The 25,687-nt window shown below is 40.7% G+C and overlaps 3 protein-coding genes across 4 annotated transcripts; 2 read left to right on the top strand and 1 right to left on the bottom strand.

The window, feature by feature from the left end:
- The first annotated feature begins 60 nt into the window (after nt 1-60).
- Nucleotides 61-5,716, top strand: uqcrc2b (ubiquinol-cytochrome c reductase core protein 2b). 2 transcript variants are annotated; one of them, XM_026178966.2, is made up of 14 exons: nt 61-178; nt 1,126-1,194; nt 1,548-1,697; nt 2,003-2,067; nt 2,159-2,215; nt 2,461-2,585; nt 2,848-2,945; nt 3,037-3,094; nt 3,184-3,279; nt 3,418-3,617; nt 3,747-3,827; nt 3,922-3,998; nt 5,140-5,293; nt 5,377-5,716. In XM_026178966.2, the coding sequence occupies exons 1-14, from the start codon at nt 146-148 to the stop codon at nt 5,458-5,460; spliced, it is 1,347 nt and encodes a 448-aa protein (XP_026034751.2). In that variant the 5' UTR covers nt 61-145; the 3' UTR covers nt 5,461-5,716. The 2 variants fall into 2 exon arrangements, with proteins under 2 accessions (XP_026034751.2, XP_026034750.2); XM_026178965.2 differs by lacking the exon at nt 1,126-1,194 and adding an exon at nt 1,230-1,331 and having other exon boundaries at nt 127-178.
- A 221-nt stretch (nt 5,717-5,937) lies between these two features.
- On the top strand, nt 5,938-14,848 carry LOC113028578 (uncharacterized protein C16orf52 homolog B-like). Its single transcript, XM_026178981.2, has 3 exons — nt 5,938-6,661; nt 12,094-12,306; nt 13,581-14,848. Exons 1-3 carry the CDS (start codon nt 6,556-6,558, stop codon nt 13,763-13,765), a joined length of 504 nt encoding a protein of 167 aa, XP_026034766.1. The 5' UTR covers nt 5,938-6,555; the 3' UTR covers nt 13,766-14,848.
- Nucleotides 14,849-17,724: 2,876 nt separating this feature from the next.
- tmem235b (transmembrane protein 235b) lies at nt 17,725-25,613 on the bottom strand. Its single transcript, XM_026178978.2, has 4 exons — nt 25,281-25,613; nt 25,110-25,190; nt 24,872-25,009; nt 17,725-18,328 (listed from the first exon to the last, which is right to left on the bottom strand). Exons 1-4 carry the CDS (start codon nt 25,456-25,458, stop codon nt 18,099-18,101), a joined length of 627 nt encoding a protein of 208 aa, XP_026034763.2. The 5' UTR covers nt 25,459-25,613; the 3' UTR covers nt 17,725-18,098.
- Between the last annotated feature and the right edge of the window lie 74 nt (nt 25,614-25,687).

Here is a 25,687-nt window from a genome sequence, read left to right as displayed (position 1 = left end):
TTTTATTTTATCTCCAGGGCAGCAGAGGGCGCGCGGTCACTGACTAGGCACCGTTTACAAGCGAAGAAAGCGCTGAGCATTCTGGGTAGGGCACTTTGAAGCCAGCCATATTGCTTCATCGTCCTGACCCAAGGCAAGAGGGGAGATGAAGGGGATTCGGGGAATCAGTCAGTTATCGGTGAGGACTCGGGCAATGTGTCCTACGTGTCTGTGTGTCGGAACATTTGCACACCGAGCTGTGGGCTGTGTTTGTTAGACGGTGTCTAAATTCCGGGTCGTGTCCGGGCAGGCTTTGATGAAGAGCAGACGAGGAAGCAGTCAGCTAAGTCTGGTCATGAATGACTCCGAGCATAACCAGCAATAACCTGCTAGTTACATCACGAACCCTGCGGATTTTAAGTCATTGTACACCCAGCTTAATACTGTCTATTCAGTTAATTCAAGTAAGGCTTAGAGAAATCAAACTAGTTGGCGTCTGAGAGATGAGAGCTAGCTAGGTTCATGTTTATGAAGGACCTAGCCGTCGAGTTGCTTAACTTACATTTCCATTTCACTATCTAATTATATCTTCCTCTTTCTAATCTGCAATATTGTGCAATTATTGCAGTTTGGATTTTGCAGTAAACATCTACACTTATGTGTGTTTACTGAGTGAGAACCTTTGCAGCCTGAAATGGTAGATTGTAGCTAGTTTTAAAAAGATAAGTTCTTACTTTTTCACATTTGTCGTTAAAGGCTTGTAATGTTGTTTGCCATCGTTCTGATGGAACACACCAAGAACCATATAGAGGTTGTTATTACATTTCAGAGTACATTACAATCTTACAAATCCTTGATACCTTCAAAGATAATTTGGAAGAATTAACCTGCAGATTAAAACCAGGTGATATGCTTAAACAAAATGCAGAACAGAGACTTAAGTGGGCCTTGTCATAAGATTATTTTTTCACCTGCATAATTCTAGCTTCATAGTTAGTCACAACATTCAGTTCTTTTAGTACAGGCTGCCCTACTAATGCCATTGATCCCATTATTTTAAAGTTTGTGCTCATATCAGCCAAAAGGCCAGCAAAGCATTAGTTGTAATGTCCTGCCTTCCTGTATTCTTTGTTTTTTTTTCCCCAGACAAGGTTTTATGCAGCCCAGGCTGCCCGTAAGGTGGAGGTCACTGGTTTTCATCCACAGGATGTTCAGGTCAGTGGTTGTTGACTTCTTTTTCTTCTCTGCGGAAACGCTTCTATGCGGCTGCCAGAAAAGACCAGTCCCTTGCTCAGCCCCTGGCTGGCCTCAGCCTCTCTCCCAGGGTTGGCCATTCCTACCAGGATGTCCACGTATGTCGGGCAGTGATGAAAATTGTAGTATATATTGGTTGTGTTTTAAGCTTTATCTGTTTGTTTCACCTTGCTGAATATAAATGTTAAGTAATCTAACTAAATGCCCGCATTATCTGAGCTGTATAAATGAAAGCCAAGGAAACCAGTTAACTGAATCACTGCCTATAACTCAGGGTACTAAGAATGCTAAAGGACATCTCTATATGTCTCCAGGTGACCAGGCTGCCCAGTGGGCTGGTTATCGCTTCACTGGAGAATTATTCTCCAGCCTCCAAAATTGGAGTCTTCATCAAGGCTGGGTGTCGCTATGAAACCCCTGAAAACCAGGGTGTCACCCACCTCCTCCGGCTGGCGTCCGGTCTGGTATGTAACTTAAAAAAAATCATCACATTTAGCTTGAAGTAACCATTGTCATCATCAACCTTGGTTCTTTGGTGTTGTTGAAAGACAGAAATGAGTAAAGCTGCAGAAGCACCAGAATACAAACCAAATCTTTATTCAGTTTTAGGTAAAAGTCTTATTTTGAGTAGAAATATAACAGTGTTTACATATTAAAAAGCCTGCACAACTGTTGTTAATAAATGGAGCTTAAGACCACTGCTTTTGTAATCATGTGTAACATTGCTGCATTTCAGTTGACATGTTACTTAACTTTTCTACCTTTTCAGACAACCAAGGGAGCTTCAGCTTTCAAGATATGCCGTGGAATTGAGGCAGTGGGAGGCAGTCTTAGGTCAATAACTAAAAGGTTTATCCTGTAAATAGTCATTTAATGCTGATTTTTTTTTAGGTGTCTAATTGTATATCTGTTTATTTCTGTGCAGCGTGACTTCATCCAGAGAGAATATGACCTACACCGTTGACTGCTTAAGAGATGACGTGTGAGTCTCTGCATATCACCTGTGTGTATGATGTGTGTTGACATGATTGAGTAATAGTAATAATAATGTAATGAAAATGTTTGAAGTACTAGGAGATACTTAAAGAACTTTGTCTCTTTCTATTTACACACTTTTCCATATTTTGTTGAAATGACTACATTCACTGGAACATATGAATGCTCTGAGATGTGATGTTGCAGGAGTGATAACTGTCTTTTCCCGCTTGCTCTATTATTGGTCTCTAGTGACACAGTGATGGAGTATTTGATCAATGTGACAACAGCCCCCGAATTCCGTTCGTGGGAGGTGTCAGACCTCACCCCAAAAGTAAAGGTGGACAAGGCACAAGCTGCACAGAGCACCCAGATAGGTGGGTCCTTTGTTTCACTTACAACACTCAGTTTTTGAAAGATTTTTAAGGGATCTGTTGTTTTAATATAGAACTACTTAATTTATATTCCCAACTGTGAGCCTGATTAATATTTTAAAAAGCTTCTTGGTTGTTCGATTAATCAATAATTACCCTGTAGAGCCTAGATACCAAACTGTCATATAGGGACAGTAATGTTCTCTCTGTTTTTTCTTCACCATGAGTGCGCTGCAGCTAACAGTCACCCATCCATCTTTTTCAGGTGTGGTTGAAGGTCTGCATGAAGCTGCCTACAAGAACGCCCTGTGTAACTCCTTGTACTGCCCAGACCACATGATCAACGACATCCACTCTGAGCATGTGAGTATATATTTTTATTTGTCTTTTATCAGTACGAAACGTACAAACTAAAACAATTATGAATTATTGCAATGTTTCCATTTTTCCCCAGCTGCACCAGTTTGTCCAGAACAATTTCACCAGTGCAAGAATGGCCCTTGTTGGACTTGGTAAGTGTTAGGATTTAAAGTATTTTCCATATAAATTAAGAAGTAGCCAGATTTTGGATAAACGATAACAATGCTTACCTTTCTACTAGGTGTTGACCACACTGTGCTGAAGCAAGTGGGAGAGCAGTTCCTCAACATCCGCAGTGGAGCCGGCACCACAGGGGCTAAGGCACAGTATCGTGGAGGTGAGGCGAGCTGGCTGAGAGGGGGAAGGAAAAGGAAAAAATATAGGATTTAAGCAAATTTTGAATGAATGATTCCAACCTGAGAAATTGATAGACCTTGCAGACTTCCCTGTCTCATGACCTCGTGCCCATTTCCAGGTGAGATTCGCCTGCCCAGCACCAGCAGTCTGGTCCATTCAGCCGTGGTGAGCCAGTCAGCAGCAGCAGGCACCAGCGAGGCTCTGGCCTTCAGTGTGCTGCAGCATTTACTGGGAGCTGGGCCGCATGTCAAGAGAGGAGCAGGCGTCGCCAGTAAACTGGTCCAGGGTGTTTCCAAGGCAACAGCAGACCCCTTTGATGTGAGTGCCTTTCACTTTTATAAGATAAATTGTAAATAAGCCATACGCCTACAGAGCAGTGTGTCTGCACATTAACCACAAAAACACAATCCAGCTTTATTCTAATTCAGTCTTCGTCTCCCACACCAGGTCACTGCTTTCAATACAAGCTACTCTGACTCTGGTCTGTTTGGGGTCTACACCATCTCTCAGGCTGCAGCTGCCGGTGATGTGAGTATGCCCCGTAGTCTTGAAAATAATTTTTCTTTACTTTTCCCCCCAAATGAAACTGCTATTGAGAGCACTGTTTCACTCTTCTCTGCAGGTGATCAAGGCTGCTCTTGCCCAGGTGAAGGCTGTTGCTGACGGTGGAGTCACAGCTGCTGACCTCACTCGAGCAAAGTGAGTCAGACAGACAGAAACAGGATGAGAGAGACCCGACAGAATGTACCTCTGACAGAAAATGTACATTTTCTGCTATTTGGCTATAGAAACGCTGGGGGAAGGAGGGGGGAGGGGCGTGTACTTAGCGTTTATTTTAAAGATTTTTAAATTTTCAGGTTTAGGTTAATGAAAGAAAAATCTAGTGACAAATAATGCTGATAGATTCATCGGTATATAGAGTAATTAAAATTAGCTTCTTTTTTTTGTTTTTCAAGGCAGGAAAAATATGAAAGGGGCCGCTGGCCTGTATAAAAGGAAGATGTTACATGCGCACTGGATTGTGTTATGTAATTTAAAAATCCTTTAAACATGCTGCAGTAGAGAGAAGCATCTCATTTTTACTGGCATTGTATGATTTATCTGCCTTCAGGAAGTGAGTTCAGACTTCTCCCACAGCTTGTAATTTCTGGTTGTTTTTTTTTTTGTACAGCTGCCACTTGTTGCCTCTTTTGTGGCGTCATTGTTGATATAGAGCTAGCAGATGTTTTGGACATTGATCCCAATTATGAATTTGGCTTCTAAGTGTTCACTACCAAATGCATCCTTTCATTTGCAGTGGTGCATTTTCAACCCTCCCTAAAAGCTCAAACCCACCTGATGTTTAGTCTTTAAGGAACAGTCTGTCTTGGGTCTATTTGATGAGTCTGTGGAATGGTTCTGGTGGCCTGCAATTACTTTTAATTTGATTCGGGGTGTGTCACAGTCTGCTTTTGGTAGCACGTAATAGCTGACTGATGGCTTCACCTCTCTGTCACTGGCCCCACTAAAGAATGCAGGTCCACTGCCACTTGGGCCTTTCTTCACACCTGTCTGCAGCTGCAGTCGACCCCTGGTGGAGGCTGGCCAGCTGGACCCAGCAGCTGCTCTTGCCAGACTGGTTTCATGTTCAAAACACCCCCTAACTAGGACCTGACTCACTACTGGATGAAGCTCTGCCCTCCATCACCTCCATATTTCTTTTTTCTTTTTACTCATTCCTGTATTTTTTTTTAATAACATTTGCAGATAAATAAGATTCCTTATTAAAACTTTTAAACAATTTTAAACTATGCTAACTGCATAATGTTTAATACATTCCCCTCCTCGTTTCTTTCTGCAGGGCTCAGCTTAAGTGCCACTACCTGATGTCTCTGGAAACCTCAGAGGGTTTGCTGGAAGCCATGGGCAGTCAGGCTCTGACTGATGCATCCTACCAATCCCCCGAAGAAATCTCCAAAAAAATTGACAACATTTCCTTGACTGATGTTGCTAATGTAAGACTTTGTTTTGTTTTTTGTCTGTGCTTTGTCGTAGTGTAAAAGTGGCGTGTAAACTTAGCTCTTCTTCTTTTTTTCAGGCTGCCAAAACATTCGTATCTGGAAAGAAGACCATGGCATCCAGTGGCAATCTTGTAAAAACACCCTTCGTGGATGAGATCTAAATCCCACCCTCATCACCACACACTCAAGCGTGGTTGACAGCAAAGCAGAATTCGTTTCTTCTACATTTGAACAACAAAAAAAGGATTATTTTACAATGGTGTTCTCCTCAGACATTTGTCGTAACAACACTGGGTATTTATAGGTGTTGAAACAGTATACTTTCAGGTGATGCTGCTCTGGTGCATCACACTCATGTGTCCACGTTAACTGTATAGCTGATGTAAAATAAGGAATAAATTCTATCTACCACACCGAGTTTAAGGTCATTGGTGTCTTGAATAAAAGTTTGAGTTGGTGGAAACTGATCAAATCAGACTTGAGTTTACTTGATCTGATAATAACCACAGTGTGGCTGCATGCTTTCGGGAATGGGGCTTTAGTCCCCACCGTGTGTGTCCAGGAAATTATTACCACCTACATAAATCTGCACGATGGAAAAAAAAAAAAAAAAAAAGCTGCGAGAGTTTACGGATTTTCTCGCGAGAGTGACGGGCGTGGAGACGGGAGGGTAGAGGTAGGCTGTCTAGATTTGAGTTTGTCTTCCTCTGAGAAAGCAGGGTCATTTTGCGAGGAAAGAAGGCGTTCAGTGAAGAAGTAAGAAAGCTGGATGTGCGAGTGTGGGGGGTGAAGCTCCGGAAAGCCGCTTTAATGTGAGCATGGGCGGCGTTTTCCGCCTGTGGTCTTCCCGAGGTAGGAAACAGCTTCCATATGTGGGGAGAGAGATCGGACTGTTCATGCAAACTCAGGCACCAAGTCCAGTGCATGCATAAAACAGTATTTTGTTCTTTAAATATAATCTCCACTCGTGTTTTCCCCACGAATATCACCGAGATGCGGTGGAGCGACCCGTGACCCCCTGCAGCGATACTCCCCTCCTGGGCCAGCAGGTCGGGTCAGTCAGTCCACTTTCGGAGGAACAACAAAGAGAAATCACCCCATGCATGGACATCAAACCACCGGAAATTAAATACAATGTGAAGAGAGGGCGTGGAAGAGGCACAGGCCAAATTCCACAGTGATGGGACACGACATGCGGGTTTAGGTCACTTCTCGATGCCCTGTCTCCCTCGGTCCCTCCTTTTGTGTTCACCGACATGGATAAACTCACGGTGATATCAGGATGTCTCTTTCTAGCTGCGGACATCTTCGCCATCGCCAGCGTTGCCAACCCGGACTGGATCAACATCGGAGAATCAGGCGGTAGGTTGCGGACACTCCAGCACTGTGTTTTGTTTTTTGTGCTTTGCATGTGGGGAAGTCGGGGTGACACAGGAAAAGGAAATCTACCAACAACCACATGAGATGAAAAAGTTTACCCACTGTAGAAAAATAAGCAGACAGCAGAACAATTGTGGAAGATTGCACTCTTAATTCTGTCTTCTTATTAAAAACAACAACAAAAAAAGCTGCTCAATAACAACCAGCTGCACACACTGTTTCACTATTTAGGTATGCAAGGCTTTCCTGTTTGTTTCAAGGGATAAAAGTCTCTGACAAGCACATGGCCTGATGCCACAGCCACCATGCTTTACTGTAGGAGGGCATCACCTGGTTTAACCTTGCATGATGGGTGCAGTTTTCGTCTCTTACGCTGGAGAATCTTTTTTCCCTCCAGCTCTCAGAGTCCTTTAAATACCATTTGGCATGCTGTCAGCTGTTTTCACACATGCAGTGCATCCCTGAACTTTGGAAGGTCAGGTTCTGGACTGTTTTCTATTATTAAGATGAAAATAGTCCAATAGGTTCATAGCATGAGATCACCAGACCTGACTTCTTCACCTTCTACCCTGGCAGCACCCTCACCTAAATCAGAATATTTCCAGAACATGCAAAAAGTGGCCTTTCTCCTGCGCTATTCAGCACGTGAGAAAGAACAACAGGGAACTCAAGTGTCTTCCTTTTGCTGCCCCGCCATTAAGACTTGTTTCATGGACTACTGCTGAGATGGCTGTTCTTCCTCCAGGTTCTTCTGGCTCTACCGGGGAACCTAAAGCTCCATTATGGTGACCGCTCTTTGATAAGGACCTACTCACTCTTTTGGTCACTTTGGTCATCTGCTGTTTCACAATTACTGAGGTCATGGTGTTTATGGAAACACAGTTTCTTTGATCTGTGTTTCACCAACGTCACACTGTGGATGTCTACAGAGTTACTTGGACTATGGTGAAGTCCTGATAGATGTGTTTTACAAACTATGTCCAGTCCATTCAGTTTGCTGACAGTAGAGTCCTGCCACGGTTTTGACACATAAGGATAATTTAAAGCAGATAGTGTGTAGTTGGCCTGCGTTTGTGATAGGCTTGCAGCAAAGGCACCAAACCCTTCCAAATGATAGATTAATACTTTTGCAAAAAGTCTATTAAAAAGGCATACACTTGTTGTTACAGGTAACTAAATGTACACTGGAGGACAAACATTTATATTTTAAATGATTATACAATTTAAGAGTTTGGTTTGCTCAGTTTGGTTTGCTCAGCTGTTTCTTTGTATAAAATTAGATGATTAGTGGTTATTGGTAAGCGTGCGCTACAGCTGAAGATGTAGTTTCAGCCTTCCTGGTTATCTGCTTATTGCAGTAAAGCAATACACAGATGCAGCATCCAAAGCTAAACATTGACTAAAACTGGCACAAACGACTGTGTTGTAAACGAACTGAAGCTCAGAAAGAGCTCACATTGTGAAGCTCTTATCTCCCGTTCCTCAAAGTAAATAATAGTGTGAAATGACTGTAGTAAAAGCCTTGTGTGCCTGTCTAATTAGCTGGATGGTAATTACCTGAAGGCAGGAAGTGCTGTGTGGGACTGAGGATGTTTGACTTTTAATTGGACCTCTTGGGAAAGTAATTTTTTCCACCCGGACAATTAAGTTCTACATGCTCAGTTCTGACATAATTCATTTTAGCCGTGTGTGCTCAGTGTAGTCACGTCTTCCTCAAACTGATAAATATATATCGTATTGTGTAAAACAAATTCTAATCCTCATTTAGGTGATTCAGTTTGAAGTAATCAGTATTTTCCTTACAGGGACACCGTATATTAAATTACTAGTGCAATCACTCTCAGAGAGATTGTCAAAGGTTTTCAAATATGTCAATGAGTGCAACTCGAGAGGATTCAACTGGTTTCAGCTGGTTGTATTTTGGTTAATTCCAACAGAAAAGGAAGGCTGAGCTCAAATGTAATAGTTACATGTGAATTTCTGTCTATGTAGACAGTAACAGATATGTGATTTTCGATGATTTATTGCAGCTAATTGCTGTATTATCAGAAACAGACTGCATGTAATTGCCAACTTGGCCCCATTTAATTGCAGACTGATGGCAGACTGACTGTTTTATGAGAACATCTGTGGCAGGTTTTAGCGACAGTGTTGATGTGCTTGATAGTCTTATTTTGCAGCAAAAAAGTAACTGTGAGAGTTAGAGAACCTTATCTTATTGGATAAAACTGATATTGACAAAGCATGTCACAGAATGGTAAAAGTCGGAATAATATTGTATCATGGGATGTCTGGTGATTCCCATCTGTAGCCTACATGTATGACTGAACATTTTCGAACACGCCGAACACTTCAAGCACAATTGATGCCAAAACATTCAAAAAGTGCTCGAGACGGAAATCTTCAGCCACCACAGGGTCAAATGGCACATCAGGTGTTAAGTGCCTGAGTTTAGGTGCTTTTTATATGACCTCCACAGTTAGCCATTCGCTTTTTAGGTGTTGATTTTCTTAGTTAGGTTATCGACTGCATACTTGCTGGAAACCTAGCTTCGTTTCCTTTAGGTAATGAAAGATTACTTGTGAAGTTCTTTCTCCAGTTTCCTGTAGACAGCTGATTGCGTTTAGTGACCCAAACAAGCTGTAATCAGAATGTTGCATTTCTGTTCCCGGTCTGTTCGGATGAGCAGATGTTTGTCCCTCAGGGCAAAAGCTTTCAGAGTTTGGATGATTGTGTGAATGTGTAGCCACAGCAGACTTGATTTTTGGATCATTAGGGCAGTTTCCAGGGAAATGGATCCACCATTTGCACTTTCCTCCACCCTGTGGTAAGAACAGGATGTCCTGTGGAAATGGGGTCTAGGTCAGCCTGCGGGGGGATCTGACTCAGGCCTGATGTTTCCTTCAGCCGGCCGTTCTATCATCACCCCAACATTAGGATCTTTGTTAACATGCATGGTCTAAAGTATTCGATTCTTTTTATGTGAAGCAGCTTTTTGTGCTGTACTTGTCTCGTGGGTGGAGTGAGGATAAAAACCACATGTGCATTTACAAATACTTAACAGTTAAATCTAAATTGACAGCGGCTTGATTGCTGTGAGTACCAGATGTTTATTCAAATGCGGTTTATTGTATTTAATTCCCTGCCAAATTAAAAGATGTTTCAGTGCTTCACTGTTTTTTCCTTCTCTCTTTTTTTATGCGGTTTGCTTGTAATCACATTAAGTGTGTTAATACTACACTCATTGGGTCGAAATAACCTTGATTGCATTGCTAAATGCTAAAAATGAATACAGCTTCTCTTCTAAAGATAATTCAGGGAAAGAAAGAAAACAGAGTGAGGCGAGTGAACAAATGATAGTGTGGGAGGATTTTATTTAGCTTTTTTTTTTTTCCACTCTCAGTGCGCGCACTGGTTTGCTTGGAGTCTTATCTTGTTGGCGTGGATGCAAAGTTGAGCAGATGCAGTCTCTGTTGGGCTCCAAGTGCAGACAGTAGCCCTCCTACCTGATATCACAGCACCCACCAGGCCTCTGGGAGACAGGAGGCCATCAGAGGACTCGCGCCACTAATCTCTTCATTTCCGTTGCTCTCTCTGTGCATGATGCTTTGCCGTTTTGTGCCAGAACTCCTGACCTGTTTGATATCATACTGCTGCTGGTGTTCTACCGATCAACCAGTTTTTTATAATAGCAGGTTCCTCGGGCCCCTGTGGACTGTGGTGGGGAGGGGAGAAAGACTCCTGCAGGGTCATCATGTCAACACAGTGTCTTTCTACAACATTAAACACTACTCACAGTAGACGTGAAGCTTAAAGGGAAGAGTCTATCAGTCACATACTGACTATTTAGCCACATTAACTACATGCAGATTGTGTGTGTTTGTGGCATAGACTGTAAATAAAAGATGTCTCCTCCATTTCTTCACCCATCTGATCTAAATGAGAAAGTGTGACCACTGCATGCTGCCCGCCGCAAGGTATACTCTGCTTTGTCGTACTTTTTGTCTCTAATGTGGGACAGAATGTAAAAAATGAACATTATGTTGCACTCAGTAAACTGTGAAACTAGTGATAAAAATCATAAACTCCTCAAGACGGTGTTTACTGAGCTCTTAGATCAAGTGAGCATACAGTCTTTGAAAGCTGCCCCCTTCAGGTCATTAGAAATGATGCCGGAATAAGGTCCTTCACCATCGGCTTAACTTTCTCAACCTGAAAGTTCATTGTCTATTAAAGTCTATGGTTTGTGTTACAGAAATAACCCACCCCACAGCTGTGATGTCATTTCTTTCCGGTGTTACTGATTGGTCCATAAAAACAAAGCAATGTTATATTTTTCCAGCTACAAAGGGGAAAGAAACACAAATACATAAATCTGTTAAGTGAAATAACAAAAGCTGCTGTGGGAAAACTGGGCGTGTCTTGCTAGCAGAAACCAGACCTGGAAGTTTCAGAGGATAAGCACAAACAACAGCAGAGAAGTCTTTTTGTGTTTTTGAGGTTTTTAGGGCCAAGTACAATAAAGTAAGTATTGTCTGCATCTAGAAGTATAAAACTGTGGGTCATCCAGGCTTCTAGGTAAAAGTTTTAGTTTCATTTCTTTCATCTTTCATAGATGAATATATCTGCACAATGGAAACATATATAAAGTGATAAGTATTGGGGTCTAAATGACCTTTAATTTCAGTGGGAACCAAGACATAAAACGAGTCATGGTTTATTAAAAAGATGCAGAATTTGCCCCAGCACAAAGTTTTAAATAACTCAGTTTTGGCCCTAGAAGTTGTACTTCTACCACCATCTTTTCTGTGGTAGAAATGGCCCATGTTGCCCTCTGATAATATTTTCGGTAGTGGTCCTAGAACAGATCCCTGTGGAACTCCGTGACTTTTATGTGGATGGATCAGTGTAAATAAGTCTATGACAGCACAACTGTAAATAGTGTCATTAGTAAAATACTGTGATCAGTATGCAGCACTGAAGTCTAATAGCAGTGTAGTGATATACTGACTGAAACTCTCCAACGATCCATTCTCATGCATTTCGTCACATTTCCTTTGCAGCAGGCTTTCTTACCTGTCTCACAACTCCTATTAGTGGAGAAGAGATCTTTTGATTCATACTGTGCCAATGACAAGATTTATCCTGTATTTCAAAAGGTTTTTTTTTTTTTGGAGTACCTTTACCCGTCATTCTTTGGTGAAAATGTACAGAACCAGCACTGCTTTGATGAAAACCTGAATCGATATTCACCTGAAATAATCAATACCATGTTCTATAGAGACCATTGTGTATGCCACACAATGATGTTTGCTTATTGTGTGTCTCAGCGTGATTTTTCTGCTTTGTTGATGGATGCAACATCACAAACCTCATTTTTCTCATATTTCACCTACCTTCCTTCCTCTCCCCAGGCTCTTTGACTTTGGGTCTCGTCCGGCAGTGCCAGACCATCCATGGCCGAGATCGGACCTGCACCCCCCCACGGCTGCCGGGAGAATGGATCACCGTGCTGCTCTTCATCATCCTGGGCATCATCTCCCTTACAGTCACCTGCGGTCTTGTTGTGATGTCACACTGGCACCGAGAGGCCAGCAGATATGCCCGATGGATCGCCTTCACGGGGAGTACGTATCCACTGCCACAATTTGCACTCAATCAAAAAATGCGCTCAAATAATCTTTTTCAGTTTCACCTGCGAGCGTGGCTCTGGGATGTGTTTACAGGCCTGTGGTTACTCACAGCGGGGATTGTAAAATGACTTTTTCCCTTTCTGCAAATGACTGGCTTATGTGCTCCAGCTAAACTTGAACTTGCTGAGATTTGCAGTGCAGCTGTGTGCTAATGGATGTAGAGTACCAAACCAAAATTATATAATAAATTCAGAAAAAAGCTGTGAAATAAACTTCAGCTACCTCTGCATCAGAATTATTTTCACCGTGGGAAAGCTCAGGTAATCATGAAAACATAAAAATATATATGTAAGGAGCTCTGTTTAATAGCTGCTAGTTTTTATTTTCGTAGAAAAGAGACATAATTAGTGTGCAGAGAGTGTCATATTACTTTAAATGTTTAAAAGAAAAACATTCAGGTTAATAACAGCTGGTCAGTGTTTTGGTAAGTGGACTGGTGCTTATATAGTCCTTTTCTACTCTATTACAGCACTCAGAGCATTCACACACACATTCATACAAGTGCATTTTTTACGTCTAATGCTTTTAATCTAACATTCACACACTCACACTCTGATATCAGGGGCAATCTGATCAGCAGTTTGGCCAAGGATGCTTTAAAATGCATTCTGCTGGAGCCAGGAATCGAACCACTGACCTTCTGATTAGTAGGCGATGCACTCTACCTCCTAAGTGACACTTGAGACCCCAAGATTAACTCCATCACTGACTCCACCATCTCAACAGCCAGAACGGCCCACTGTGTAGGCTGCAACTGTCTTCAAAGCGGCTTTGGTGAATCAAAACTGCCGTTTGTATGCTATCAATTCGGGTCAAGTTGGATTTTACATGCAATCAGTTTAATAATCAACTGTGGAAATTGTTGCATACTTATAAATTCACCTTAACTACTTACATTCCAGCCAGCACCCACAGATTTGAAACTCCAGGGTTTTCTCCACAATTAGTGACGTAACTGTTGCACGATGGGGATTTAACCATCCTGCAACACAGGCTTTCAGCAATGTTGCTTTTCGGCAATTTTTTGCAAACATTGGGGTTGTTGGACACTCAAACGTTGTGGAATCAGCGGTCGATGCAACTTGGTCACTTGCAAAAATATTTTCGGGGCTGCTATCCTGTTTTTACTCTGGTATGACTGAGCGATTAGTTCTGCAGCAGAATCATTGGTGCTGATGCTTCTCTATCCTTGTATTTTCTCATTGCAGTGATCCTGTTCTGTATGGCTGCGTTCATTTTCCCAATTGGATTCTACATCAACGAGGTTGGAGGACAGCCATATAAGCTGCCCAACAACACAGTGGTGGGCTCCTCCTACGTACTCTTCATTCTGTCAATATTCTTCACCATAGTGGGACTGCTGTTTGCCGGGAAGGTGTGCCTGCCCGGCTGACAAACTCACGTTCTCTTTTTAAACGCATAAAAAACCGCTACCACTGGAAGCCAACGTCGTTAGAACGAACTCTCCTGCGGCAGAGCTGGAAGCGTCGCTGAAAGCTGAGAAGTACTTGTCTTTCCCTCGCCGACGAATTGTCGCAACCGGAGCCAAAACCGCTGCAGTCCATCTGTGCATGTGTTTGTTCAGAGGCCGAGCAGGTGCAAGGAGCTCTGAAACGGCCCTCCTTGTTTTCCTTCGTGAACAAGAAGCAGGGAAGTGAACAAAAAACAGATTATAAAATGGCAAAAGTGACATGTGAGCTTTCGAGGAATTTAAGGGGGCATTGTGAACGTCTGAGCTGTCATCCTAAAAATTCACGACAGGCGACGGAGAGCTGTTGTTCTTCTCATCTGAACCATCAGGGACGATTTGCACATGTCAGGCCTGATAGCAGTCTGAGGCCCTGATATTGGCCAGTCAACCTCTGTATGATGTCTGTTCTTCCCCCAAACACTGCTACAAAATAATATAAGCTGCATTACTTTTATTTATATGATAGATTTGGAAGTGTATGTTTTAAAAGGCCAGCTTCTCTGCCAGTGCTATGTCAAGTGGATCATATTGCCTTGAGGATGGTTTACTGCAATGGAATAAATATAAAGTTCATGATACAAGAAGTCATAAAAATGCTATTTCTGAGTGGAATGTAAAATGGGCTATTAGCAACAGCTGCCCAAAGTTTGTAATGCTTGAGTCTGTGAAATGTGTCCGCACTGAAGGAAGAGGAGCTGTTGAAAGATGTCAGAGTTTTAAGCTTTTAACATTGTGAATAATCAGTGAGGAAAAGGTCAAGCCTGTTGTGGTTCTCTGTTAGTTTTACTAATCTTATTGATGTAGTAAACTGATTTTTCACCTTTTTTTTTTTTTAAAGAATATTTTATGGATTAAACAGTGCAAAGAATGATAGAATCATCGACTTGTTTTATTCATCTATAATGCTGATGCCTGTGTGTGTGTCTGTGCCTTTTTTTTTTCAAATCACTGATGTTTGTAATTGTGCATGGAAGGTGTCATCGCATTAAAATTATGACAAGGGAATACCCATTCCTTTTATTTTTCATGCTTTTTCTCAAAATAATGCTGTGTGCATCTATGATGTTTGAACCACACACACAGTGTCTGCAGTAAGAGCAATCAAGGTCACACTTGAAGTTGTAGTGTGTGTTTATTGTCCTCAATGTCAACCATTACCATACTAAATATCTACACTCAACACTTTGTTAGGTACACTCTCATTAAACAGCTGATTAATCTAGCCAATCATGTGGGAGCAATTCTGTGCACATATAGGTGTCGTTCAGGCAGACTGCTTCAAGATGGTGAACACTAACTCACAAATAACCAGTCATTACAGTCAAGATATGAAGAACAGCTCAATTCAGTTCTGTTCTATTCATATGCTGCTAATTCACTGTAATAGTCCCCTCAATGTATATTTATTGTAAGATAAAGACCCTAAAATATTAGAGAGAAACCCCAGTTAGCATTTAGCCTGAAGGCAGCACATCACATATGAAGCACAACCAGAGGAGCGTTTATCTTTTTCCTTGGGACTCCCTTTGAGCAACTCAGTGACAGTGGGAAGGTAAAACTCCTTGGCAGGAAGAAACCTCCGGGGGAACCAAGCTCAGGGAGGGGCAGCGATCTGCCGTGACCGGTTGGGGGGGTGACAGAAGACAGCCAGAGTTCAATAATTGCTCATGATTAAATACAAAGTGGTGTAAAAAGACACAAAGTAAAAAGAGGTGAGTGAAGAAATAATGCTAAGTGCATTACGCTGAGCACCCCTCAGCAGCCAAGGCCTATTGCTCCATAACTAACAGAGGATTCAGGTTCACCTAATTTAGGCCTAACGAATCAACATCATCAAAAAAAAAAAGTTTTAGGTCTAATCTTAAAAATAGAAAGTGTTTTTATCCCAAATCCAAACTGGGAGCTGGTTTCATGGAAGAGGGTCCCTTTCTACTTCTAAATATCCTTGGGACTACAACTAAGCCTGCAGTGTGAGAGCAAAGTGCTCTGTTCAGATAATAAGGTACTATGAGGTATTTAACATTTAATCAATAAAGATTTTGTATGTTTGGAGAAAGATTTTTAAAAATCTGAATTTAACAGGGAACCAGAAACAGAGAGGCTTACCATGGTAACGTGGAAACCTTTCGAGTTCCAGTTAGTCTTCTTGCAGGAGTGTTCTGGATGAAATGAAGACTTTTCAGGGAGCTTTTAGAGTAACTAGATAATAATGATTTACAATAGTCAAGCCTTAAAGTAACAAATGCATCATCTAGTTTTTCAGCATCACTTTGAGACAATAACTTTGTCGAACCTCAAAGCAAATGAGCAGAAAATTGAGGCTACATTTCACACAGGCTCACAAAAATTGCACAGTAGAGGACTGGAAAAAGTAACCTGGTCTGTTTAGTCTCAGTTTCTGCTGCGACACTCAGATTGCAAGGTAAGAATTTGGTGTAAACAGCATAAAAAGCATGGATTCATCTCGACCTGAATAGACACTTAAGTCTAGAATCCTTCAGTATACAGAGGAGTTTGTGATTGTGTTGATACTGCGAGGTGTGCAGCTTTTGTGGGTAAAAACAAGCCCAAACGATCACATCTCTAATGCTCACCAGGCTTAATCGTTAGTATGAGGTGTTTGGCTGATATAGTGTGTTTGGTTTCCACCAAACATCTCCATCCTTGTCTTCTTTGTCCAAAGAACATGCTTCCAGAAGTCTTGTAGTTTGTTCACATGCAACTCTACAAACCTAAATTGCGATGCTATGTTCTTCTGCCAATCCTTTAAAAAAACAAACAAACATCAGTACTTGTTCAGTATTTTTATAATTGTGCTGTTATAAACGTGAACATTTGACATGCTAACCGAGGCCTGTAGAGTCTGAGATATCGCTCAGGGTTTTTTTTTTCTATAAGCATTGAATGGTCTGATGCCCTTTTGCTGGGACGTTCATTCTTGTGAAGATTGTGGAATCGTTTTAACAAATACTCAAATGCTCCAGACCAGCAAACTGCCAAAACATCTGCTTTTATAGAGATGCTGACACTGATGATAAATTAATCAAGTGGATTTGAGCACCAGCGCCTGGCTGCTACCGTATTAATTTGAATTTAAGAGGTAATGTTGTACCTGTTCATTGTCCATATGACTGTTTCTTTCTTTCTGTACTTTCTTTTCCACATGACTGTAGTTTTTGAGCCTCTTTGAACCACTTCACAATTGTTCTATTGGCTGGCAATAAAATTAACAATAAAAGGAAAGAGATTTAATTATTTTTTGCTCATAATTTCATTAATGTGATGTGTTCTAATGACAATGGAAAATTAAAGTACAAAATTATGATAATTAATAGTCCACTGCAGAGTAGTCATTTACACTTATTAGAAGGACTGACATACTTGTGTTACCTTTCTCTGGCCCCTTTTTGATTTTTTGGGTTAAAAACTACTAGAAAATAGTTATTATAACAGCAAAACTTGGTTTAAGTGTATCTATTTATTTTCCATGTAGTTAATTTCATACTGACACGAGATTAATTATGCAATAAACTTTGCATTGGATTTAAAATTTGTTACAGAGATACCAAAAGAACATGAGAAATGGGACAGCAAGTTGGCTCAGTGTTGTAGTCGCACTGAACACTAATACAAAAACGTGTAACTTATGTAGAACAGTGTTAAACAACACATGAGACTTACTGAAAAAAACGGTTTCACTTTTCATCAAATTAATCTGCATGACAAAAGTCTCTCTCTCATATATATATATATATATATATATATATATATATATATATATATATATATATATATATATATATATATATATATATATATATATATATATATATATATATATATATATATATATATTAACAAACAAAGCGACTCATATGAGATAAGTTAAAGAAACATTATATTATAGTGAATTGAAAGCTTGTCAGTTTAGTTTGGCACAACAGTATGATCAACAGATACACTCCGTGTATGAGGTGCAAATTCAACCCCCACCACAAGAGGGCGTCATTGGTCAAATGTAATTGACAGTATAAATCCGCCTCCTTACTTGGACCTCATCGTCAGAAAGTCAGAACTGCCCAAACTGAAGGAAAATAGATCCATAAAACAGTTCGCTCCACATCAATTTTTATGATAGCCTTTGGAGTCTGTGTGAAGGTAGAATCACACCGCATCGTCATCCTTTCCTTTCTCTAGTATTCACACACAGTTCAGTTCTCATCTAGAACACCATAGGCCCACTGCACTGATTATGTTAGGCCATGATGGGACTGGTGTGCTGGAGCTTGGCCATTTGTGCAGCTGTAAGCAACAGTACTCCAGTGAGGAGCTCCAGGCCGTAGGAGAGCCAGGCTAGACCGAAGGACCAGCCGAAAGACGTGTGAATGTAGGCCAGACCCTCCTGACCCACCAGCCTCTCAGTCTCAGCCAGTGCCTGGTTTGAGTAAATGATGTAGAGACTGGTGCCGCACATAGTCAGCAGACCTGGAGATTCACACATATACACACAGGAAGAGGCAAGTAAGTTCAGGGTCTTCAGATTCAAAGCAGTCAAAACTGGTATATTTAAAGTATATAGTTTATTGTTTTTTGTAAAGCACTTTGGTATGCCTAAGGCTTTTAATGTGCTCTATAAATAAAGGTTGTTGTTGTTGTTGTATAGTTAGAGCTGGATCAGGGAACTCTGAATCCTCCCTTTGTTTTGGCTGCTGGGGGCTTCCCATGCTGCAGTAAGTGTTTCTTCACTCACCTCTTTTCACAATATGTGGCTTTACACCACTCTGCATTTATTCATTATAGTTATTATTAATTTCTGACTCTCTTTCACAGAATGTATTTTGTCCCATCTTCCTCCCCTCACCCCCAACTGGTCGTGGCAGTTGGCTGCTCCTCCCTGAGCCTGGTTCTGCTGAAAGTTTCTTCCTGTTTAAAGGGAGTTTTTTCTTCGCACTATTGCCATGTGCTTGCTCATAGAGGGTCTGATTGTTGACATTTTCTCTGTATTATTTTAGGGTCTTTACATTACAGTATAAAATACTTTGAGGTAACTGTTGTTGTGATTTGTATATTTATAAATAAAACTGCATTGAATTGAAAATTGAATCAGCTGAAAATAGTTTTTTAGTCCTAACACTACTTCTTTTGTCCCCCACTTAAACTGGAAACACTACACACCGTTCTCAGACATGCTGAATTTTTGGCTAATAGCTCTTTCAGAATCACCTCGTCGGTGCAAAAATACTATTTTATGTCTGTCAGAGAGTGTTATCGTTGGCATTTTTTTGTAGATTGACTAAAGTAATGGGAACAAATTACATTCAACTGGTTTTGAAAAAGATTGCTCAAAACCATTTTTTGCTTCTAAGAAGCAAAAAAATAACTTAGATGAATGAGGGGTGGTTACTTTTTGTCCAGATTTAGTGTCACATTCACTTAACATTTTCTCCAACAAAATGTTTTCATCAGTGTGGCCAATTATGACATGAAAAATGATTGATTATTACTGAGAGGCCTTTTTGTCTAAATCGTCATACTGATTAGTTTTATGAGTTTTATTCTGAGCTGATAATAAATTCCCAATTTCTCTGCCCTTATTATAAAAGTTATGTTAACATCTAACTGACATTTCAGTGCTTGTAAAGAGCTCAGTCTCTGCAAAGCAAATAGGAGCTGTGATATCGACTGTATGAATTAGGAAATGAAACAGAAAGTTCAGACGTAGCAGGAGGAGAGGAGACAGATTAAACCCAGACTTTTAGCTCAATAGATAACCTGGGATTTAAGTTGGCTTCCTTTATGGAACTGAAAGCTTTGCATTTTCCTCGATCTCAAGTTTAACAAACTCAGAGTTTTCACCAAACCTGCATCCTGTATCAGGGTTCTGGGCGAGATAGATAAAGGAAATCCTTATTTGGATCTGCTATTAGTTTGGTTCCAGGTTTAGAGGTGACAATAAATTATATACCCTGTTGAGGAGGATAGCATTTTAGAAGCAAACACCTGCACAAGCTGGCATCGTACTCCAGCAATTCTGAAGCGGAAATGTGTTCTAGTCAGAGCTCTGTGCTGAGAGCTGAGAACGGTAACTCATGAAGCTGCCCAGAATCTCATATTATGAGAGACAGGAACAGCACTGACGCATGGATTGTCTGTTATTCTACTCATCAGAGACTAGACTGAGACACACACACCCACACATACACACACACTGTTCCACAGTGTTGCTATTGGAAACCCTTTTAATTCTGACAGCTTGCTACTGGTTTTAAGGGGATGCAAATGAAGCTACCCGGGGCGGGACTAATAAAGATTTTATTACAATTACACCCCAAGGTGCAACAAACTAGGAATATGATGAGGAAACCGCATCTGACGCCTCATTTTTATGCACTTTGCCAAGAAACAAATAGAGAGACAGGAAATGATTGAATTGCAGCGCATATAGGAAAGACAACTTTTACCATAATAGAGATAAGGAAGTCAAGTAATGGAATAATTTTTCATCAGGTGTGTAATCAGTTTTAATGATTGAGCAGACAGCTAAAAGAATAAATAAAAAAATAGAAATAAAGAAATCAAATCAAAGATATATTTTATTCAGTGTAAAAACTATCGCTTTTCATTATATCCTGTAACAAGACGTGAGTGTCACTGAAGTTTAGATTCGATTTAGTTAGAATAGGCATCTTAATGTCAAGTTGGTTCGCTTCTTTTGTTCGATATCTTAAGAGATTAATAGACTAATTTTTTTTTTTTACAGACATTAGACCAAATATTCACCAACTGATTGTGCAAAAATGAGAGTGCCTACGTAATAACACTAGTATCTGCTCAAATAACCACTTTTATTTGCCATCTTACAAATCGGGGGATTTATTGAAAAGAAACAGCTACTAAAGTCTTGAGGGACTTTTCATTTCTTTAGAGATTGCTACAAAAATGGTAAAATAGTTGCAGAGATGTATCGAAACATCTGCAAAGACATATAGAAATGCAGTAAATAAAGCAAAAACAGAGTTGGTACAATTCTAATGAGTTGAAATGAAAGTCAATATTTGATACGATCACTTCAACATAACCCTTAAGCAGCTTTTTGCCCCTTGAAAGGCTTCTAGGAGTGATCCTTAAAGCTCTTTCTGAACTAAGAAGTTTCATTAATGTTTCAGGCCTACTGATTGAATGAACACATGGAAACTATTGACATTTGCTGGGGTGTTTGGGATTATTGTCATGCTGAAAAATGAACCCATTTCTAATTAAGATGTTTTCCAGATGGTGGATCAAAAGCTGATGATACATTTTTGCATTTAGAATTCCATCAGTTTTAAAAAGATCCTGAACACGACTAGCTGAAATGCAGCTCCAAACCATCATGTTTTACAGATCGCTATGGACACTCACTGTTGTACCTCTATCCTGACCTCCACCAAACAGATTGATGATTTTAACCAATGGCTGAAATTCATCCCAACCGTTTTTCTTGTTTTTCTAACTTAAGAATGATTTCTTGACAGCCACCCTTACATTGAGCTCATTTCTGATGAGGCTTCATCAAGGGTCAGATACAAACCTCCACTTGTCCAGTTTTTGAATTTTTTAAGGACACACTGCAAACCACGCTGAGATAGGCCAAGTTTTTAGCTAATAGCTCTCTGTGAATCACAAAAATACCACAAACTGCATTTCCTTCTCCATTTTTCATTGGTTCAGCTAGATTTAACAGAAACTGGAACAAAAGTTTCTTGTTAAATTGTTGTTTATTTGTAGCCACAACACTGTCTCAGTTAAGTATGTTTTTATGCTTGAATGATTCATAGATCAGTGTTATGTGGCTTAACAGATAAAAAACATTCCCCTGAAATTTTGAAGTTACGAGGATCGGACTGAAAATGAGTGAAAAAGCTGTCAATGTCCAAAGAAAAACTTTGAAAGGCCTTCAGAAAGCCTCAAGAACTGTTGCTCACGACCACTTTTTAAAAAAATGACAAGAAAGTGTGAATGCTTGGATGCAAAATATTAAGAGTGGGTCAAGACTTACTACAGAAATGTTTCTGTTTTTAACCCCTCTTCTGCTGCTGAAGCATTTGTTTTAATGTCACATTCAGGCACTGCAAATCAGACAGCAACAGAATGCCATTCATAGTTATTTACTCATAAACACGGTTTGTATCCAGCACTGAAGCGCCGTTGCCATGGGGGTGTGTGTGCTCAGTCTGGAACAATGTTAAAGTGGGCGGTTAATGTAAACATCTGCACGAATGCCAAGGCCCGAGGCTTCTCAGGAGAACGCTGCACTGAGATAACCAATATTAGCCGTTGGTAATTTTAATTTTGGTTGTGTTGTGCAAATGAACAATTAAAGACTTCATCCTGTAATATAGCAAAACTCTTGTTGTCTTCCTCATCACACTACGTTACAATCGTGTTCATAAATGCACTGCACGCTTACTAATGGGCTAACTCTAAAAATACTCCGACATTAAAAGTTAATTAAATGCTTACAACTAAGAGCAGCAGAGCGCCCAACGACAGAGCAGAGTGGCAAAATCGAGAGAGATTAAGAAATGCCCGGCTCGGAGGCTGAGGTCTTTTAAAAAGTCCAACAGTCAACAAGTTCACAAGATGACTCCAATCTAATTCAAGACTTTATTTTATTCCACACTTAACCATGTGCTGCTTGTTAAAGTGAGACTATGAAGAGTCTGTTTAAGTATGTGTTTGTCTATCACAAGGTCCCATTTATGGAGGTCATAAGGCGTTGGCAGAAGAGCGCCCAGGAGATCCAGAAGCTCAGGCGCTAGGTTTATGCAGACAAGAATAACTTAATTACTGGAAATAGCTAGATTAAGAGAATGGCATTAACAGTAATCTAACTATTTCACATTTACAGCTTTTTGAGCTACTAAACTAATAATCACTGTAGGTGCATGATACATGACATCTTAACACTTTCTGTCTTAGTTGTGACCTGAATGCCACTTTTATTACAGTTTCCTGTTTTTTAGTTTTTCAGTTTTTTCTGTTATCGCCCGGCACAGATTCAATACACACCAAAAAGAAACAGCTCTGTGGTCTGTAACTGTTTAATTCAAAAGTCAAATGAGTAATTCAGCTCTAACTAAGCTATTCTTACTCAGATCATGTTCTGAATTTGGATCAGATAACCAGGTTCAACATTTTACATGGCGGCTGAAACATTTGGAATATTATCTTCGTCTTGTTTGTCTCTTTCACAACTGGGGTGTCTTAACACATGCCAGTTTGCTCCGGCCATCTTTTTGAGGCAAACGGTCCTCACTGATTAATGATGCGATGAGAACATATCAATTTCAGCAAACCCACTGAAGTTGAATTATAAAGCTTTACAATTTAAGATGTGCTGAATTTGAAGCAGGAACAGTAGTTTAGGGGAGCAAAATCGAAAGATGTGTGCTAAAAGAGGCAGCCTGACCTTTAATCTGTGTAATTCATACAGTCATTGGCCATTTTGTTAGGTAAGCCTCTTCAAATGCTTGTTAGCGGAGGAGTCGGTTGATTGAGGGGCTGATGAAGAGGATGCAAAAGACCCACAGTAAGCAGAGAAGACCTAATTGTCTGGTCATGTAACAGCAACCTGATGCACACTGCATGGAGACATGGTCAAGACGACCTGCTGAAGTTCAAGCTGAGCATCAGAAAGGTGATTTAAGTCACTTTGAATGTGGCATAGTTGTTGTTGCCAGAGCAGCTGGTTCAGAAAACTGCTGATCTGCTGGGATTTTCATTCACAACCATCTCCAAGGTTTACAGAGATTGTATCAGTGGTTCAGGCTGCTGCTGTTGGTGTAATGTTGTCTGGATCATTTTTTGTTTTTGGCATGATCACAGTGTACCCATCTTCTATTGGCTGCTTCCAGCAGGATAACGCATCATGTCACAAAGCTCAAATTATCTCAAACTGTTTTCTCAAACATGACAGTGACTTCACTGTACTCAAATGGCCTCCACACTCAGCAGATCTCAATCCAATAGAGCACCTTTGGGATGTGGTGGAACAGGAGAGTCTCATCATGGAAGTGCAGCCAACAAATCTGCAGCAACTTTGTGATGCTGTCATGTTAACATGGACCAAAAATCTCAGAGAAATGTTTCCAGCACGTTGTTGAATCTGTGCTCTGAAGGCATAATGAGGTGCAACGCAGTACTAGCAATTTGTGCCTAATGAAATGGCCATGGTTGTATACAGATACACAGACATGCTGTTACAAAACCACTGCGATTCCTTAATAACAGCACACTAATTCATATTTTCCCCTCCTGTCAGAAGTTAATTATTAATAAATGTTGCAGAGTTAATAATCACAAGTCAATCAAAACGATTCCCTAAGTAATGCTGTGTCGTTATTAAGACAGCTTACATTTCTGGAGTGAAGTTTTGCTTAAAGATAATTTTTTGGGGAGAGCAGTATCATCGTCAACATATGGTTACATGTAGTTTTTACTTAATTCCAAATGCGATGCATTTCATGTATGAATGAAAGAATTTCTATAGTCCGAATTTACTGCATAATACAGTGTTTATGAAAATAATGACAACTGCAATATAAAATTCTCATTGAAAGTAGATTTCTTAAAACCCATATCTGCTTGTAGTCCATTTACGTGTGCCACATATGAGTCATGACCTATATTTGTAATACTTCTGTGGTCTAACTGACTCATGTGCAGGTCTCATGATGCCCAATAAACACGATGTGAAAGTGTTAGACGGACACGTTTGGGTGATTGATTGCGCAGTCTCTTTCGGATAGAGCTCTCTGGCCACACTGGCCTGTGGCAATTGTGTTTTAATGGATCAGAATTGAATGGAGGGTAAATGGATGCACTAAAGCCCTTAGCAACTAAGTGTTTTCCGTTTTCACACACCGCAGTGCCCTCACAAAGCGGCTGACCTCACGCGTATTCAATACTCAGAGCTGGACATCCGGACCGATCTTCGTGGGTCTAAGGTTAAACAGATCAGAGTAAATAAAGTGAACCCGAACTTACTGCAGATGAAGAAGTACGACGCCGTGCCGGTGAGGAGGATCGGGCTACGAGCCAGGGAGCTGACCAATCCACAGATGCCTCCAAAGAGCAACAGAACCAGGCTGAGGGGAAGCATCACCACAATTGCACTGTGCATGTCTGGGTAGAAACAGATGGATTATGGAGCATCAGCGGAGTTATAGCTGCCTTGACAGTGAAAGTTCATTAGCAGAAAAGCTGGTGGTGTTTCTGGACTCACTCAGCATGCGCAGCTCGGTATCGGAGACCCCGGAGTAGTCAACTGTGAACGAGTCGATAGAGCCCGTGTGCATCTTCCCACCTGAATATCACATTTAACAACACGGTGATGTTGGTTGAGGGTTTAGATCTCAGCATTTAGAGGCAAAAGTTAAGAAAAGTGGCAGCCTACCTTCGTTGATGCTCCACAGTCCCGAGTGGGAACTCATGTTCTCAAAGTCGCTGACATTCATGGGATTCATTTCTATAATGTACCAATAATCGGTGCCGAGGGAAGTGGCCAAAAAGGCAAAGCTTAGCATCCCGCAGATGCCAGCTGCGATAACGAAAGCGCCAAAAGATACCTTCATCTTGGACAGGTTAAGGTTTGAGACACGCGTGAAACTCGGTGGCTTCAGCTCATGCGTAACGGAGGTCTTCTGCTGTCGAGTGTGCTTTGGAGTGCTTTTACGCACTCATCACCGCCGGCTAAGTAATCAGGAAAAAATATCCCTCCCCAAAATCTTTCCAATTGACTAATCAAATTGTTAAGGGGAATCGATATTCATTTCCGTTCTCAATTAATGAATGATCACACAG

The sequence above is a fragment of the Astatotilapia calliptera genome, chromosome 8 (genome assembly GCF_964374335.1).
Source record: "Astatotilapia calliptera chromosome 8, fAstCal68.1, whole genome shotgun sequence".
Lineage (NCBI taxonomy): Eukaryota > Metazoa > Chordata > Actinopteri > Cichliformes > Cichlidae > Astatotilapia > Astatotilapia calliptera.
This window is presented reverse-complemented; position numbering and strand designations above follow the sequence as displayed.

Excerpts from the sequence above, each read along its gene's own strand:
- LOC113028578 (XM_026178981.2), top strand. The coding sequence starts at position 6,556 with ATGGATAAACTCACGGTGATATCAGGATGTCTCTTTCTAGCTGCGGAC. Across the intron at positions 6,662-12,093 it reads CAACATCGGAGAATCAGGCG|GCTCTTTGACTTTGGGTCTC; the intron begins GTAGGTTGCGGA and ends TCCTCTCCCCAG. Across the intron at positions 12,307-13,580 it reads ATGGATCGCCTTCACGGGGA|TGATCCTGTTCTGTATGGCT; the intron begins GTACGTATCCAC and ends TTCTCATTGCAG.
- uqcrc2b (XM_026178965.2), top strand. The coding sequence starts at position 146 with ATGAAGGGGATTCGGGGAATCAGTCAGTTATCG. Across the intron at positions 3,999-5,139 it reads GCTGACCTCACTCGAGCAAA|GGCTCAGCTTAAGTGCCACT; the intron begins GTGAGTCAGACA and ends TTCTTTCTGCAG. Across the intron at positions 5,294-5,376 it reads CCTTGACTGATGTTGCTAAT|GCTGCCAAAACATTCGTATC; the intron begins GTAAGACTTTGT and ends TCTTTTTTTCAG.
- tmem235b (XM_026178978.2), bottom strand. The coding sequence starts at position 25,458 with ATGAAGGTATCTTTTGGCGCTTTCGTTATCGCAGCTGGCATCTGCGGG. Across the intron at positions 25,010-25,109 it reads TACCGAGCTGCGCATGCTGA|ACATGCACAGTGCAATTGTG; the intron begins GTGAGTCCAGAA and ends GTTTCTACCCAG. Across the intron at positions 18,329-24,871 it reads GTCGTACTTCTTCATCTGCA|GTCTGCTGACTATGTGCGGC; the intron begins GTAAGTTCGGGT and ends GTGAATCTCCAG.